General features: G+C 41.5%; 1 protein-coding gene across 2 annotated transcripts in view; it reads right to left on the reverse strand.

The window, feature by feature from the left end:
• Positions 1 to 19,153, reverse strand: part of EPB41L4A (erythrocyte membrane protein band 4.1 like 4A) — a 201,948-nt gene that overhangs the window by 45,827 nt on the left and 136,968 nt on the right. For both annotated transcript variants that reach the window (XM_039544525.1, XM_039544524.1), the window contains exons 11-13: positions 17,035 to 17,126; positions 13,988 to 14,065; positions 10,231 to 10,352 (exon numbers count right to left, since the gene is read on the reverse strand). In XM_039544525.1, the coding sequence (XP_039400459.1) occupies positions 10,231 to 10,352; positions 13,988 to 14,065; positions 17,035 to 17,126 (292 nt within the window). The remainder of the gene's footprint in view (positions 1 to 10,230; positions 10,353 to 13,987; positions 14,066 to 17,034; positions 17,127 to 19,153) is intronic.

Genomic DNA, 19,153 nt, shown 5'->3' on the forward strand with positions numbered 1-19,153 from the left:
TTTGAAGTCATTTGTAAAACCAAAATTTAATACAGTATTTAGGGATTCTAAGTATGCTCCATTTTATAATCAATTAAAGAGAGAACCAAGACTATAATCTGCCTGAAGCAGTGCACATTCATCCATACAGCTTAGTTTCTATTTTCTAGTACAGGTTAATAGCTATGATGCTACACCACCACTTGGATTGTGAAAGAATAGGGGAAGGGAATGGTAGAATAAAGGAGTTAGAAAAACCAAAGACTCTTCCTGATTGAGTCTGAGTATGAAAATCACAGGAAAAAAACCCAACCTTATTAAAAGAATAAAGAATACTGCAAACATTTCCTCTTTGGAAGGTGCAGCAAGAGATCAAAATGTTTAAGGTCAAAATAAAAAAGGTGACACATAGTAAGAATGGTGAAAGGCAATTTCCCCCCTTTTGTCAGCATATGAGGAGGGAGCAAGTTGGGGCAGTAAGTTATAGGGAGATGGCAGTGTTTGGTTTGATTAGTTTTGTGGGTAGATGTTATTAGCCTGCCCATGCCATTAGAAGTATGTGAGATAAAAAGGTCACCATTCAAAGCTAGCACACTGTAGTTAATGCTTTTTCTGAGACCAGGGAAATAACTGCAGTAGCTCAGATACTACTGTGTGGTAAATGGAGATTATTTACCTGTAACTGGAAGTTCTTCAAGATGTGTTGTCCCTATCAATATTCCACATGTGGGCATGCACGTGTACCATGCACCTGAGACCGGAAAATCTTGCAAGTAGTGTCTGTCTTAGTCTAGGCCTCCACCCTGGATCTCCTTGTGCTCAGCACCTAGGGTGTAGGGGAGATGAGGACCGACTACCTTTCCAATTCTTTTTCTACCATTAATCCAGTCATGACTTGAAGCCGGGGGAAGGAGGAAGGGTAGCGGAAAACAGATAGGGACCATACATCTTGAAGAACTTCCAGTTACAGGAAAGTAACCTCTACTTCTTCTTTGAGTGCTGGTCCCTATGTGTATTTCACACCTGAGTGTCTGGCAAGCAGTACTCAAATAGGAGGGGAGTGCGAGGATGCAGGTTGTATCGGTGTCTGTAAAACTGCATTCCAAAGGCTGCATCAGCAGAAGGGGCTTGGACCAAAGCGTTATGCATCTTAAAAGTGTGCATGAAACTTCAGGTTGCCCCCTTACGTATGTCCAACATAGGCACGTCTTGAAGAAATGCTACTCAGGTTGCCTGTGCTCTAGTGAAATGGGCCCTCATCCTGTCCAGGGGAGTGAAATGCATCAACTGATAGTAAAGGAGGCTACAGCCAGAAATCCATTAATAGTGTCTCTGAGTAGATATTGCTTGTCTCCGTGCTCACTCCACTATAGCAACAAATAGTCTACGTGATTTTGTAAATGGTTTCGTTCTTTGCAGGTAGAACACCAATGCTCATCTGACATTGGGAGAGTGAAGTCTCCTCTTCTCGCTGGAGGCATGAGGTTTTGGGAAGAACACCATTAAGTGAATCAATTGGTTTATGTTGGAATTTGGAAATTACCTTTGGGATGAATTTCAGGTGGAGACAAAGGGATACGTTCTCTTTATGAAATGTAGTCTACATGGTTTAGCCATGAGAGCCCCCAGCTTGCCTACCCTCCTGACCGACCTAATGTCAACCAGGAAGGTGACCTTCATAGACAGGTGGGACATAAAGCACACAGCCAACGGTTCAAAAGGTGGCCTAGTAAGTGTTGAAAGTAGGAGATAGATGTCCCACTGTGGTGCTGGCTTCACCAGTAGACACTTCAGAAATCTAGTTGTTACTGAGTGAGTAAAAATAAAATAGCCACCTACTGGAGGATGGAATGGACTGATTGCACTAGATGGACCCACAATAAGCTAATAGACAGACCCAATGTCTTGAGAGTGAAGAGAGAGTCTAAAACAGCAGGAATACCTGAAACCCCTGATGATAACTGCTTCTGGTGCACCCAAGTAGAGAAATGGCTCCACCTGGCTAGATAACATTTTCTGGTAGACTCTTTCCTGCTGTAATTAAAAATAGATTGAAAAGCCTCCAAACAGGAATGCTTTAGGTCTGATGCCCATCCAAAAACCAAACCATGAGGTGAAGAGAGTCTGGGCTGGGATGTCTAATCCTGCCATTCTCCGGAGTTAGCAGGTCCAGGAAGGACTGAATGCTGATGGGTTGACAGATTGACATTTGTAGGAGGTCTGCAAATTTGAACTGTCTGGGCCAATAGGGTGAGATGAGAATGACTTGTGCTTTGTTGTGACAAATCTTCCATAGAACCTGGGGTATTAGTGGTCTGGGAGGGAAGGCATACCTGAAGTGGCCTGTCCAGGACAGTGGGAGGGCATTGCCCCTTGAGTCTTGACCTTGTGCTTCTCTGGAACAGTATGTTGAACTTCTTGTTCATAGAATCATAGAAAGGTACAACCAGATAGGACCTCGAGAGGTCAGCTAATCCAGCCCCCTGCACTGAGGCAGGACAAAGCACACCTGAGAACTGATTGTCTAACCAGTTCTTAAAAACCTCCAATGATGAGAATTCCACACTCTCCCTTGGTAACTGATTCCAGTGCTACTAAACTATCCTTATACTTAGAAAGTTTTTCCTAATATCTAACCTAAATTTCCCTTGCTGCACATTAAGCCCAGTACTACTTGTCCTACCTTCAGTGGATGTGGAGAACAATTGATCACCATCCTCTTTGAAACAGAGCTTAGCATATTCGAAGACTGTTATCAGGTCCCCCCAAATCTTTTCTCAAGACTAAACATGCTCAGATTTTTTTAACCTTTCCTCATAGGTCAGGTTTTCCAAACCTTTTATGATTTTTGTTGCTTTCCTGCGGACTCTCCCCAATTTATTCACATCTTTCCTGAAGTGTGGCACCCAGAATTAGACACTGTATTCCAGGTCGCAAGAGGGCATTCCTCACCACACGAAGATGTTTATCAGCACTGAATTGTGTAACTCCCAGAGTCTACCAGAGTCTGTGTTGGGGTTTCCCATGAGATGTCGGGTCCTCTGTGTTCAGCAGGGCCAGTCGTCTCCAAGGGTTCCTCCAGTTGCCAGGGTGCAGGCAGGCCGTGAACGGCTTCAATTCCCAGTGCTGTGACTGGCCCTCTGCAGGAGTTTCCCAGGCAGGTCCTTCCCCTACAGCTTCCAGCCCAGAATGAGCTGGGCTCCCTGCCTTTATACTACTAGAGCACTCGGAGCATGCCCAGTCTTGCCAGGGAGGCAGGACTTCCACTGTCAATAACATGGGCTTAAAACCCTGTCTGGGCTAGTGCGGGATAAGCAGACCCCGTCACATCCCCATACCTGCAGAGAAAAGCTTGACAATCTGATCCTACAGGCTCAAAAATCAAAAGTCTAATATAAAAAACACAACACCTATTATCTATGTAAAAATTCCTTATTTTTAAGACAATGCCATGATTTGTTGGCGCCTGACTAATGATTTTGAATGTTTGGGGTTGACAATACTGCATACAAGAAATGAGATGTGCCCTGCAGTATCCCATGATAATACATAGTCTTCTCAGGTGAGGGACTGGGCCTGCATACATGTTTGCACAGTGTCTAGTAGATCTGGGCCCTGATCCTGATAAGACAAGGTATGGTACAGCAACATAAATATTAATGGCTTAATCTTCCAGACTGCACCTAATCTAGGCTGTTCCTAAATCGGAATGGTAGCATTTTACACCCACTTCTTTGCACAGGTGTAAACATCTGTGCAAGGCACTAGTGAATCAGGTCCTAAAGCAATAATAATAATTTACTGTAAACTATGCATTTTAATTATTGAGTAAATCAGAATCTTTGGGTAGCAGTAAATGGGGTCATATAAACATTGTCCCAGGAAGAATACCCATAAGGAACTCTTATAATGGAACACTTAACAAAAAGGATAAATAACCTTTTCATCAGACAAATGCACCTAGTCTCCAGCATTTTGAAAGCTGCACAAAATGCCATTCTGATCACAATAGAATGCTACAGAACAATGAGGGATCCTGAACACTGTTCCACTGGTGGCATTTTTGATTTATAACCAGAGCAACATTTAACTGTAACCCTTTCCCAACTAAATTAAACCACAAAGTGAATAAGAGCACAGCACAGTCAGCTGCTCATACTGCAGACTTGAGCCTATGAAAGAAACTCTCCAAACCTAACACCATATTAGAAAATTAACCTTGCCTGTTTGGTGCTAACAGCCTGAAGTGCCAATTAATTTTGTATGAGTGTTTAGCGAGGAGAAAACCAGATTTGCAGATTCTAAGGATAAAGAAAAAAAATTATTTTTTCTCTCTTTTTTAAATTAAAGTACAGTGATTAATGTTTATGTTACACTCTTTGGAATTTTACTGCAGTGTTATGGCTCCAAATTCCAAAGTAGAAAAAAATCTAATAGTCAATCTATGTAGTAAATGAACAAACACTGGTTAGTGGTAAACATTAACTACTATGGTCAAACATGGCCCATTTATTTCTCTAAAAACCCATGACTTAAGTTTTATAGAAAAAAATATTATAAAGAAAATTAACACTAAAGCCTTGATTCTGACCTCGTTTATACTGGTGAAATCACAGTAGCTCCAGTGGAGACAATGAAGATACACTGGTTTCGTCTCAGTGTAACGGGAGATCTAAATAAGGTTTTATACTTAGCTCATAGTTCATAGATTACAAGTATCTAGCATATGTTAGAGCACCCAAATCTCCTAATGTGTCTTGGCTACTAGCTTTTTAATCTGTTGCAGTAAAACAGATAATTAAAAAGCCTCCTGTCATTCACTTTAATGGAACAGATACACATCAAATACATAGAGATTAAAGCTTCCTTGTCTGATTTTTCTCTAATACCTGAATGGCTGACATATGTAACGTTTTAAGTAAGGGATAATAAGAGGGATGTTTTTGTATAACTATAATCTTGTTCCCGGGAAGATAATCTGCCAGGCCAAAACCAAACTGTCTATCCCATCAAGAGAACCAGATCATTTTTAATGAATATTTTTAGGAATAAACCTAAAGTTTCCCTCTCTTCACTATGTACACTCCCTCCCCCAGATCTCCATTTTAAGCCCAAAATATATTTAACAAGCACACATAAAAATTAAATGTTTCCATCATTATCCTCTCAGCATCTGCTCCCACTCTTAATATGGGGTTCAGTCACTGGCTGCCATGCTAATGAGTTTAGGCCCATGTGATAATGGGCCAATGTAACAAGGAAGTATTACATGGGATAGCTAACCCTATCACTACAGTGGTGAGAACAACGGGAGATGGACAATATGTGATAAATTCAATGTTTTTATATAATCAGCCATGACAATCAGCACAGGGCCACTACAGGAACTGGGGGTGGCTGGTGGCAGAAAACATTATTTTTATGAGATAAGGGAGGGAGTAGCGATTTTAAGGGCTACATTGTGTGATTTACACACAGTCCCAAATTGGAGGGAATGTGGAGCAGACCCCTCCCAAGGGGAACTCCAGGATAGACTGTGGCTCAGAAAACACAGTACCATCCAGAACTCCCAGGTGTGCACAGTGCACCATCCCTAGCCCTGGCTCTCCATCCTCACTCCCCCACCATAGGAGCTCAGACTGTGCCTATCCCTTGTACAGGGGGACACAAGCACCTAAATCTAGCCCTAAATTGACCTAACTGAGCTGGTTGCAGAAAGGAAAGGGTTTTTTTTTTATTTAAATAGATTTTTGTAGTGTTAAAAAGCAGGTGAACTATTGAGCCAGGAAGGAGAAAGAGGGAAATTACAGGAGGTATCCTCTTGTACTAAGAACTATGTGCAAGAAATTGAGATCTTTTTGGTAAATATCATTCTGTTTTCTTTTATTAAAAAAAATAAAGCAAAAGTTAAACCATCCCCAGCAGTGCTTGGCACAAAATGGTGCTTGGCACAAAACACTTTAAAGAATGTATAATTCAGATGAGGAGACAGGCAAAATCAAGTCAAATAAATCAGTGTAAAATGCTGAGCAATGCATGTTTAATTCTATTACGCCACACCAGAAAATATAATACTATGAATGATTAGTTATCATGACAACAACTGGTACAATTCTAACTATCCTAAAAAATTGTATTTATTTTAATAAGCTATGTCATATTACTCTCCAAGATACTTTAAGCATGGGAAGCTTTAAATAACTCATAACACTACTTCATCCTACCAAGCTCATCTCCTAAATCAGAATTATTCTGTAGGATTTAAAGTCTGCTATGAGCTTATATTTTTATCAAATGATGCATAATATGAATCAAGTGAGGCAGAATTGATTACTGGGTTAACTGGACTCAACACCATTACATTCAAGAAAGAGTCTATGTGAAAAAGGTAGGTTTTATACCAATGAGATGTAGCAGAGCCTGTCACATGAGTTATCCAATTATACTCAGCATGAAGAGAGAAACATTAATCAGCCCTCAACCTCTGAAAATCTTTTTAAACATAGAAAGCGGGCTAACCTTGTTTATCAATGTACATGCTCATATGCAAAATTAAAAATGAGGTTTCAAACAGATGCTCATTTATATGCAAGGATGTTACAAGTGTCAGGACAGCCTGTCAGAGGAACATGCATGTCTTTCTTTTGTAATGCTTCTTGCTCTCCATGGAGAACATTCTGGCTCTCTCACCTTTCCCAAGAGGTTAAGTGATATATGCAACAATTATTTGTTTTTGTGGATAATCATTTAGAAGTAAGGCACACCCATCAACAGAAAGTGGCTGCACTTCTGGGACTCATTTGGTGATAAATGGTTTACTGAGTACACAAATTATATTAAAAATAAAATAATCTACACATCGGTGAATGGGAAAGAGGCTATAGACATATGCATATATAAATGGACATGGGGGAAAAGCTTTTTTTATTTACATTTGTAAGCTACAAAATTTTGTAAAGTCAACAAAACAACACAGATATGCACTTCTTGTGGAATTTTGCACATCACTACAGGCAAACAAAAACATAGAATAGGTTTCAGTTTCCTCACAACCATAGAAAAATGACAGCAACTATCAATGAGCGCAGAACATTTGCCACTGAAACAATAAAGAGTAGTAAAGAATACAAGACACTCAAGTGCTCATATTGAACAGATACTGGAGATTTATGTTACAGCTGACAGGATCACTCACTGTGATTACTGAGTAGCCATGCACTTTTCTGCAAAATTAGAGGAGAGAGATGAGGCAGGAACTGAAATCCATTTCAGACTATCAACAGAAATACTGAATAGTGCAGCTGAATGGATGTCTATGCCAAATGTTGTGTGCAGTGTTTTGTAGCCATGTTGGTCCCAAAATATGAGAGACACAAGATGGGTGAGGTAATATATTTTACTGGACAAGGTGGGTGAGGTAATATTTTTTTATTGGTCCACCTTGTCTTTCAAAGTCCATCAGAGTCCTACTGCCGTTTTCAAAAAGCAAAAATCAGGCTATGTCTATACCATGAGCTAGGGATGCGATTGTCCTGCTCATGTACACATACTCACGCTAGCTCTCATCAAGCTAGCATGAGTATAAATAGCCGTGTACCCACAGTAACACTCATAGCAGCAACAGAGACACGTCTGAGCCATGCCAAGTACATACCCACTGGTTTGCGGCGGGTTTGTACTTGGCACATGCCTCTGCTGCCACAAACAGTGCTACCATGGCTACACAGCTACTTACAGTCATGCTAGCTCAATGAGAGCTAGTGCAAGTACGTGCGTGAGCTGGAGCCACACTCCTAGCTCGTAGTGTAGGTATTGCCTTAGTTTGAAGAGGAAGCTAGTCTCTTACATGTTTATGCACCTACACACCTCTGCAGCATAAAGCAGAACTGTGAAGTAGCCTATAAGCAAAGGGAGTGTCTCTCTTCATACACATAGCTCAGACAATCACATATTGTAAACTGATTACATTTTCTGAGAACGGTAAAGTAGTTCCACTCCTTCCTGAGGGCTGCAACTAACAGGCACAGGGGGGAAGTACTAACTTTTGCTTAAACATCAAACAGGTGAGACCTGTAACCAGCACAGAACATTCCTGGATCCAGGTAACTGCCTTTTGCATTCCATTCCAGGAGGCTGTAAGCTCCTTCATTAGAAGGAAATGATATTGAGAAAAGCCTATGAAGAAAATCTTTCAGGGTTTCCAGTGCAGTTTTCCCCTCTAACTCTTGTTTAATACAGGAGGGGAACATCTGCCCCATGATATGAATAGCTATATAAACAGATTAGGAAATACATACATAACAATGATTATCATTTACATGGCACTATATTGGTAGGATTTTTAAAAGCTCTCCGTGTTGGCCTGACTCTGCTCCCAAATCTACCACAGACGTCAGTGAGAGCAAAGTAAAACTGTGCTTTTAAAAATCCCACTCTATATATTTTAAGCATTTAGACATTAATTAATTAATACTCACAACCCCCCTTGCAAAGCAAGTACAGTAGTAACCATTACTATCTCAATTCTGACAGTTGGGGCACTTGAGGCAGAGCGATTGATTGATTGATTTGCCCAAGACCACAGAGCCTGATGGCAGAGATAGGACTTGACCCCAGTTTCCTAGCCCCAATCCATGCTCTAACCACTAGATAACTATTTAGGTAGCTAGTAAGATGGAATAGATGATAAAACGGTATCCTCATAAAACATTACCATTCTATAAATGCAAACGATACAGGAATAAATTAAGATAATGACTCACTGGCATTTATTCCACGAACAAACTTGGATTTTAGGGTTGTTTGGATTCTGGTTTTTTGTTTGTTTTGGGGGTTTTTGTTTTGTTTTTTTGTTCTCTTTAATGTTTTTTCTGAGAAAGTTTCTTATTTTAGTGTTTCCTATTTTTTCTATAAAAATCTTGTCAAATGTGAATCTACAAATATCAGAAAATGTAATGGAGAAAAGATGAAAATATTAAAGACAACATTAACATTAAAAAGTAAAAAATCTAAAATTTTACCACATTAGTATCAGTATAGGCTAGGTTTAAAAAACTGGGGCTCTTGAATGCCTCTAATATTTCAATTACCTTGTGATAAGAGGAAAATTTGGCTAAATTTTCAAGTATTATGGACTAAATCCTCAATCCTGCAAACACTTGTGCACATGTTTAATTTTATGCACACGGGTAATCCTGTTTAAATCAATTGAACCTCTCATGCATGGAAAGTTAAGTACATGCATAAGTACTCGTATGGATTGAAGCCTAAAATCTTAAAACCTATTGTTTCTATTACGAAAATTCAGGAACTATTTATGATGTTGGGGCCCATTCCTGCAGTTACCGCTTAGTCCTAAATGTCCCCACCTAGCTGCCAGATCTTCCAGCTCCCCCCCGACATTTTGACAATGCAGTTATGAGTTTTCAACATACATATCTAAAGCATGCTAAAAATCCAAAGGAGGATGGAAACTTAAATTCAATCTAACATTAAAATAAACGCCACAAGTTATGTTGGACTGGTTGGACTGTACTGGAGAGAAATAGTGAAGGGAAGAATCCTTGGGTTAAACAGTGATGCATAATTCTGGGATCCCAGAGGCATTATGTAGGTCTAATGTTCTACTTAGGACACAAGACCTTGTTCACAGAGTCTTTGGGCTTATCTGCTTGGCCGCACATTTTGGACTACAGGGATATGAACTGCAGCGTACACTAGCATGCTGCACTGTAACTCCCCCATGTGGACACTACAAGCACGAACAAAAGTTTGGGCTAATAAAGTCCTTATTGGCCCAACAGGACTTAAGTTAATGAGAACTAGGTACCTTTTTGTTTGCACCTGCAGCATCCACACAGGGGAGTTACAGTACAGCATGCTAGGGTGAGCTGTAATTCATGCCCACGTAGTCTGAACTGCAGAGTGCTATAAACATCACAAAGAAAATAAATGCCTTTTGATTACATGTTTTCAGGCTACTGTACTGTACATTTGAGTCTACAAAAATGTACTTCTATCACTAATCCACACTCCTTTATCACTTCTATTCATAAAGTTGGAATTCTTAGCTCCAGTTAACATGAGTATGTTTATGTCAGTCTAAAACAAAAACAGAAAACACATTTTAAAGAGAAACTTCAGGATAATGCAGTAATTTCTTGACTTCCTGAAAACAGAGTGACTCATCTTTGGCCAAAGAAAAGGCTTCTCCTTAGACAAAATAAACAGAAGTGTTCAAATAGGGCTTACCAGTCTGTTGCGTTTGTGCATTTCTTTTTGGATAAGTCTTACTATGACTTCTTTCAACATTTTGGTCAGGCCGAGGAAGCTGGACAGAAAGTTCTCTGCTCATCTGCAAAGCTGTCCTGCCACTTGAAAATGCAACAAAATCAATATGATGGATAAATAGAAAATTGAGAAGTGAACCTTAAAGCAATTTAACATTTTTATTTAGAGAACTTATGCTGGGTTGGGACAGCACAGTGAATTAGTTATCAACCTGTTACTCATGGAACCTTGATTCAGGTTCTAATATTCCTGCTCACACAGCAGGCTGTGTGGTATTAACTACAATGCCATTCATTGTGATTTTGTTTCAAATAAAATCTTGGCACAACTGCCAACAGATCATGCCAATCTCTTCTGCATTCGGTATTTTTCAACTGAGTTCCAGAAACAGTTCCAGAATCCACACAAAATGCTACTTTATTGAGAATTAAGACAGTAGCCAACACAGATTGGCCCTTTTTGTGGCCTCACGATAACCTTTGAGCATGCAATTTTCTTAAGTAATTTGATTGCTCTAATTTTATTACCTGAATTAATTTTTACAGTCATTTGACTTACTAAAATATCCCTTTAGCATTGCTCTTTTTGAGGCGACAAACGGCTGCCCTAATATTTCACATAAAATGGGAATGATAAAGCGGCACCAAACTTGGTGCAGTGCCAGATTGCAACAAGCCATTAACACAAAAAAATGATAAGACCTGATTATATTTACACCCATTTTAAAGCTCTGTCACCCATGACTACACAGTATAAAGCTGCCTTAGTGTAAATGTGAATTAGGCATAGGTTGTAAATATATGCACTTGTTCCTGAAAAGCATATTGTGTTGCGTACCCAGTGCAGCTCTCAAATTTTCTTTTAGACATTAGGAAAAAAACAAAAACAATTAATTAAAACCTAAGCGTTCCTGAGTTTACAATAATTGGGAAAGATATTAAACATTTTCAGATTTAAACTGACAAGTAGAGACAAGCTTCTTAACACACAATGAACAAATAAGGTAAAACTATCTAATGGTATTTCAGTTTCAACAAAAATAAAATGCAGAGACGTTTAATTTTTTTTTATAGATCTCTCTTACATTTATTTTAAATTAAGGTTTTTGGAAAGATCATTTCTAGCAGTAATTCCCAGTTGCCACATCTGCAGTGAAATGATTTAAAAACATTCAGGCGCATTTCTAATGAGTGAAGAGCAATTATACTGTGTGTTAAATATTGTAATTAGTATTTGAGTTATGTGAACATCCATTTGGATGAACACTTTTTTTTTAAATTTCATTAAACATCAGAAAATATATTTAAGGGGAAAAAAACATCAGAGTGGATCAAAGTATTACTGGTTTTAAGTTTCAAATTATTTTATTCTGCAGGCTAGCCAGAAAACATTAACAAATGTTATGGCTCTGCAACCATGTTAACCTTTGTAACCCTCCAACAGCAGCCTTCATTAATCCCCTTTGGGCAGCACCTAATCTAAACAACTAATCTGATAATGGGGAGTTGCTTACAAACTATCAGACTCCAAACAAACAAATACCCCCGAGGCTAACAAGAAAAGGTTATGACCCCCTCTCCCAGGCATGGAATTATAGCTTCTGTCTTGAGCTTACATTATATATGCAGAAGTGCAGTTTTATTGTTGCCCCTCAATGATACAACCCACCCCTCCAAAAAATCAAATAATAAAAAAGGTGGGGTAGTAGGAATCAGATCTACAGTGTAAGCAAACAGCTGATGCTTTAAGCACATGAAGATGCGCTTAATTACAGTTGCCAATATGCATTTAATGAAGCAACATTTACTGAATTTCAAATACCAACCAATTAAATAATATTCACTATCATATGCTTCAAATGCACAGTAGCTGAACTTTAATGAGATAGCCCCAATCTTTTTTTAAAATTCCAAATTATTAAAACACTAACCCACATCTGGGGAAAACCCTTGTAGATCAACACAGCATAAGTAAGGATTCCTTTTTCCCTTCTGGTGATAAGAGAAGACTTTATCTGGAATGTTTAAAAAACATTTTTGCAATCGACAACGACCCATTCCAAGAGGTGAATTATCATCACCAGGCACTTTGGTGCTGTATATAGACAGCCCATGACAAATGATGGAGGAAGGTAGGGGATTAGAGTACCAGGGTCAGAAATACTTAAGTGTGGCCAACTGCAACAAAAAAATGTTAAATCTCATGCCATGGGTGTGTGGAGGCAAAGTTTCTTCTCCTACAACAAAGCGTCTGCCACATCCCAATCAGCAGAACTGTTCCAGGCGGTGGACAGCCTGGGTCCTCTCTACTCTGGCACAGAATCAAGTATTTCTCATTGTGAGGCACTTTCACTCCAAATTAATACATAAGATCACTCCAATAAAGAGTAGATTGGAAGCCCCTGTGGAGCCAGATCCTTCTCTACTAAGATTTTGGCCCTTGTTTGTTAACTGAGGTTCTGGAGGTGCTTAAGATGTTGAGGGTTATATGACTTATGATTTTAGGTTTGTGTACCTGGGAGACAGTGATAAGGAGGCTGTACCCCATATTGTGACATTCAAACTTGGCCATGGTTTTCCATGAGTATGGTATAGTATAGTACTTAAGACTTGTATTGCACTTTCTATTCAAATGTTTCTAAACACCTTACAAAGATGAAAAAGTGTTTTTATCTCCCTTTGACAAATGGGGAAACTAACACTGAAGGTATGGCTACACTGTAGGGACTATACTGGCATAGTTCCTTCACCATAGCTATGCTGGCAAAACCCCACACAGCATAGGCACAATCTACATTGACAGAAGGGGTTTTTACGCCAGTGTAGGAACAATAGCTCCCCAAACAATGGTAGCTAGGCTGACAGACGCATTCTTCCATTGACCGCGCTGCATCTACACTGGGGGTTTGGTCAGCATAGCTACTTTGGTTAGTGGTGTGGATTTTTCACACTCTTGACTGATGTCATCAGGCCTGAGAAAAGTAAGTGGCCTGATTTCCATAGGTGGTGAATACCTGCAGCTCACACGAAAGTTAACTGGAGCTGCAAGTGTTCAGCACTTCTGAAAATCACACCATAGCTGACTTACTGAAGGTCACACAGCATATATGTGGCAAAGCTGGGTCTAAAGCACAGGTCTTCTGGCCCCAAATCTTGTGCCCCAACCATTAGACAGGAAACCTTAAATTCACCAGATGGGTTTGATCTACCCCTAGCTTAACCAAAAAGCTTAGCCCCACTGTGGCTCATTTGTACTGCTCTGGCACCACTAGGGGCTTTAAAGCTAGTTTAACTGGCTTCCTGAGGGATGCCCATAGTTGGTGGATTTCCCTGTTGCTCTGTGCCATCCCTACTGAAAGATCTCTGCATAAGGATCGTGGCCAGGGTCCTTCTGTGCCCTGGTGGTCCACACTTGTTAAAACAGCCCCTTCAGGCCATGGGCTGGGTGTAATTTAGAACATTCCTGAGGCTCCTCTATGTTGTGCTATGGGCTGTACTGGCCCCCATCTAGCCCCAGGGATCAGGGAGCCACAAAGGCAACCTTGGCCCCTGCCTCATTGCCTCCTTCCCAGTTCCTGCTTTGAGCACAGCTAAGTCAGACCAGAAAATCTGGCCCTGCATCTCACATTGTTTAATCTGTGAACTGGAATGTTATTGTTAACAGTTTTTCTGAGGGGAAATGATCTGAATGTAAAGATTTTAAGGTGAAACAGATTTACCTGTACCGATGTTTATAACTTACGGATCCAAACTTGCTGAATTTTCTTGACAGAGAGTTTGACTCATTTTCTGGCATTCTACATTATTTTAAAAATAAAACGACACAGTAAAATTACATACACTAAAATATATAGTAAATAAACTACCATAATTAATGTCCATGTAGAATGGTTTTAGGATAATGCAATTCTATTATAAGACAGAGTAATCTCCTCCACTTGTAACAGAAGTTGTGGGCACAAATTTGCAGGTCCAAAAGGGGAAGCATGGCTCCTCTATAAGCTCCTCCTTATCCCCATGTCATGGCAGGCTCTCCATGCGTGCTCCATGCGTGCTCCATGAATCCATGCAGGTGAGGCTAGATCTAGATGGACGGGTTCTTTCTGTGCCATCACCCTTACCCAAACCCCACAGAACATCCCTGTGTAAAGTCCTGGGAACCAACAGCTGAGCCAGCACTCTGGTCATTTAAATACCAATTAATTTCCCCCAGAGTGAACCTAATGGGGCCTAATTAATGGATTTGAACGGGCTAGGGGAGGACTAACAAGCAAATTGGTCCATTAACACAGCATGTATAAGGCAGCACAGGAGAGGGAGGCAGGCTAGCAGAGCCTGGAAAGGTCTCTGGGTAGCAAGATCTCTTCCCTCTCTTTGGCAAAGAACTGAGGAGAAACTGACACTATAAATAATTATTGTGTATGGATCAATAAGGTGGTGGGAAGAGCTAATGTAACTGAACTGTGCTTGGGTGTTTAACAACGGAAAGTCTCAGAGTCTGTGTAGACAGAACAGAAGACAGGAACAGGATGTTGCCCTGTCACAATCCCCATAAAAGTTAATGCTGACTGAGGGCATATCTACACTACACCAATGGGGAGCACGGAGCCAAGAGCCCAGGGGGTACAGCCGGGCTCCCAGCAGGGACATCTATGCCCAGAGTCCAGCTGGCTGCTGTGCTCCTGCCGGGGAACGGGGAGCCAAGAGCCTGGGAGTGGACGGGGAGCAGCTGGGCTCCTGACGGGGAGATTCACACACAGAGTCCAGTCGGCTGCCATGCTCCCAGTGGGGAGCCAAGAGCCTGGGGGAAGCCAGGCACCCAGCAAGGAGATCTGCACCCCATGTCCAGTCGGCTGCCATGCTCCTGGTGGGGAGCCAAGAGCCTGGGGGAAGCCAGGCACCCAGCAAGGAGATCTGCACCCCATGTCCAGTCGGCTGCCCTGTTCCCAGCAGGGAGCTAAGAAGCTGGTGTGGCTGCTCTGTTCCTGGCAGAGAGCCCAGGCAGCTGCCCAGATCGGAGAAGGGAGCTGGAAGCCTGGGTACCAGCCTGGCTGGGAGCAGGAGGCTGGAACCTCAGGGGGAAGCAGGGCTCCCTGTGGGGAGCCCAGGCAGCAGCCTGAGCGGGAGCCTGGGTGGCAGCCTGGCTTATAGCAGAGACCGGGGAGCTGGCTTTCTTGTCAATTTCATGACTCTAGCAAAGCCCCCTCGAACATTCCTCCGCACCCCCCTTGGGGTCACACACACCCCCTGTTTGGGGGAACACTGGTCTACAGACAGGAACACTGTGTCGCCCTAACTACACTGACATAAGCCCTACGCCTCTCGTGGAGGTGAAGTTATCATGTCGGTGTAGGATGGCACTTGTATCGTCGGGAGCAAGGCTGTAGGGTATGCACTGACATAGTCAGATTTATGTGAGCTGCCTTAGGTCGACCTAATGCTGCAGTGTAGAGTAGACTAGGCCTGAGTCGCTGTTAACTTGTGCAAGTTCCTCCTTTGTAACATGGATTACCCTTGAATCATGCACTGGGATCAGCTGCTGAGGGGGGAAGAGGGCCAGCAGCACAGCTCCCATATTAGCTGAGGAACAGGAGGCAGTGCAAAGCTACAGGGTCTTGAATGGCCCTTGCCTCCTGTTACTCCCCCAAGTGCCACAGTTTTGGAGGTCCAAAGACCTTGCCACTTCTTTGGGGTGGGAAAAGTCTTTGGACTTCTATCCCATGAAAGAATGGTGAATAAATTCTGAGAGTGTGAAGTCATGGAGCTTCCTCATCTTTACATTGGGAGAACACGTCTAAGGGAGCATTGTGCCCATTGTTAAGGGCATGTCAGTGTTGCAAAATTATCAGGGCAGGACTTTTACAGGGGTTTGTAACACAACTGAACTGACTTGCTTCCAACTGAAACTTGCTTTGCACAGGGACATGCCCATATAATTTGAAGATGCATACATACAACTCAGGATTTGCTGTACGCTGTCATGCAGTACAACAGTCCAGCTTGTCCCTTTGAGGTCCCGGACACCTGGGGCCAACCTGCTCTGTTCAATTTATCAGACCTAGATGGGGAAGGGGCCAGGGAGCAGGGGTTCAGGTGTGCCTTATAGAGGGGCTGAGAGAGGTTAGTTGAGTGGGAACTACAGGAGGGAGGTGGGCTTCTGCAGTAGGCCCCAAAGCAGGGGGATTGAAAGGAAGGGTGTATCCAGGGCTGGCTCCAGCCTTTTTGCCGCTCCAAGCAGCGAAGAAAAATAAACAACAATTGAGCCGCCGCCGAAGTGCCGCCGAAGAGGAAGAGACAGAGTGAAGGACCTGCTGCCGAATTGCCGCCAAAGACCCGGACGTGCCGCCCCAATAACGGATAGAGTGCCGCCCCTTTCTATTGGCCACCCCAGGCACCTGCTTCCTTCGCTGGTGCTTGGAGCCAGCCCTGGGTGTATCCCCTTTTCAGCACTGCGAGAGTCAAAAGCCTCTGGGAGCTACAGCCCAAGGTGAGCAGAGGAAATGCTTTTTGTGTTTGATGTTTTTGCCTACATTCTATAGTAGAAGAATAAAAAAGAGACCTGGAAAGAGACTTGGGCAGGGCATGTCTCACAGAGGAGCCCAGAATCAGGAGGGCACAAGAGTGTCTTACGGCCACCCTAACCTCTCACCCCCTGTGCTGAGAGTCTGTGCTATGTTTCTGAGAGGTGCAGCAAGAATCTCAGCCAGCACATTTATCTTCTGTTGTCATAACATAGTAAAACCTTAATAACTTTACCTCCACTCACCTGAAGAACGTATGGTGCTCTACACAGCATTTCCAAAGATGTTTACATGTGGTTTTGTTACGTGCTTCAAAAAAGAAGGACGTTTCATTGCACTGAAATAAAGAGAGACAACATTACTATGAAAGATTCTTCCTATGGAGTGGATTTTCACTTGTCGAACTACACATGTGGGGCCTGATTCTCCTTTCCCTTGTGCCAGTGTAAATCAGAAGAAACTTCACTGAGGTCAACAATGACATACTGGTGTATGTGAGAGGAGAAGCAGGCCCTAGAAATATATAAAACTGTTTAATTTAAAATAGAATCACAGAAACTGAAAGAAGAAAAGAACGGTAGGTCCTTAAAATACTTTGTTTGTCACTTCTGGTTTTATGTATTATATTACTGACAAGTATTTTACTAGCAAAAACCCATATTTTTTCATATATTCTATTAGGGATGTTTTCTCAAACCACACCTTAGAAGGCCAATCAAAAGCACACATTTCCCCTCAAAATAATTTTTCATTTTATTACATTAAAATGTGTGTGAGATTACAACACTCAATTTATCTGAAACTTCAGACAGTACAAGTAAGTAACATTTATAACTTAATACTTATAAACAAGCAGGTCCTGGGCAAATGACATTAGTAAAACTATGTGCAAGTCAGTGACTAGGATCTTGCAAAGGCTTTATTTACTAATGCACAGAGGAAAGGACAACAGGGAGCAGAGAAAAAACATAAATGAAGGCAAGAATAAAGCAGGTGGGGTGGACTAAATCAAAGCAAAAGGACACACAAAGAGGGGGAAATTAAACCTGGAAATCAAGAAGACAACTGGAAGAAGTGACACAAAGAAAGAGAGAACAGGAAGAAAATTAACTAATTATAGAATGCAATGTTTTCAAACATGTGGGAAAGGGAGCAGAAGACAGAAAATCTTGGAAGATAGCAATTGTTGGGAAGGCTTCTACAGATAGAAAAGTGAAAAATGAATGCTCAAAACTTAAAAACTAGCTAGACACAGATGGAAATCAGTCAGATGGGAGATTGCTATCAGCTTCTACTATCACTGCCATATATGGTATAAAGAAGCCAGATGATGATGATGATGATGGAGGAGAAGGAGAAGGAGGAGGAGAAGAGAAATTTACAAATCATAAAATACCTCAAATGATGTCAACAGGTCTGTATTTTTTTATTTTCTTTGCTTACTGAAACATCATTCCTGGGATACATGTTACAATAGATGGAAGTGTGACCACGCACCTAGTATATATTTTTAAATATTTTGTTTTGCAGGAAATCACAAATCTGTGCAGTCTGTGCAGACCCTGGTTTGTGTGTGTTACTGCTAATACCAACCTTCACTACGCACACACTGAGAACTCCATTGTCTAATAAAGTGATTCTAAACTGAGCTATACATTTCCTTTCTGATAGATTGCATTCAAAACCCAGCCTATGAAATAAATTGGTATGTACAGTAGTATGTTCAGCAAATGAATCAACTGTGCATATCTGGCACAAAAGGAATTTCAACATTAAGTGGCTAGCTAGCTAGAAGATAGGATTTGGGAGGAAAGGATTCCCCCTTTTTGTAATGTTGTCTACCTAGGCCAAGATTTTCAAAATATGCACACTAAAGCCAAGATCCTAAGCAGCGCTCTATTTCTGCCAGGGCTTGCCAGGGCCGAGCCCTGGCACCACTAGGCTTGGCAGTTCATCGCCCCAGAACCTCTGTGCTTGCTGCCTGAGTTATGAAAGTAAAAAAATTGCTTGAGCCCCAGAACCTAATTGCTTGATCCCCAGCACCTCTTTCATTACAAATAAGCACTGATCCTAAGAACTAAATCCATATTTAGGCATCTTTGCAAATCAGGCCAAAGTGCCTAAACTCAATTGTTGTATGCTGTGTTGTTACAGCTGTGTTGGTCCCAGGATATTAGAGAGACAAGGCGGGTGATATAATATCTTTTATTGGACCAACTTCTGTTGGTGAGACAAGCTTTCGAGCTTACACAGAGTTCTTCTTCAGGTCCTGAAGAAGATCCTTAAGAAGAGCTCTATGTAAGCTGAAAAGCTTGTCTCACCAACACACAAGCTGGTCCAATAAAAGATATTACCTCACCCACC

The sequence above is a fragment of the Mauremys reevesii genome, linkage group 6 (genome assembly GCF_016161935.1).
Source record: "Mauremys reevesii isolate NIE-2019 linkage group 6, ASM1616193v1, whole genome shotgun sequence".
NCBI classification, from domain to species: domain Eukaryota; kingdom Metazoa; phylum Chordata; order Testudines; family Geoemydidae; genus Mauremys; species Mauremys reevesii.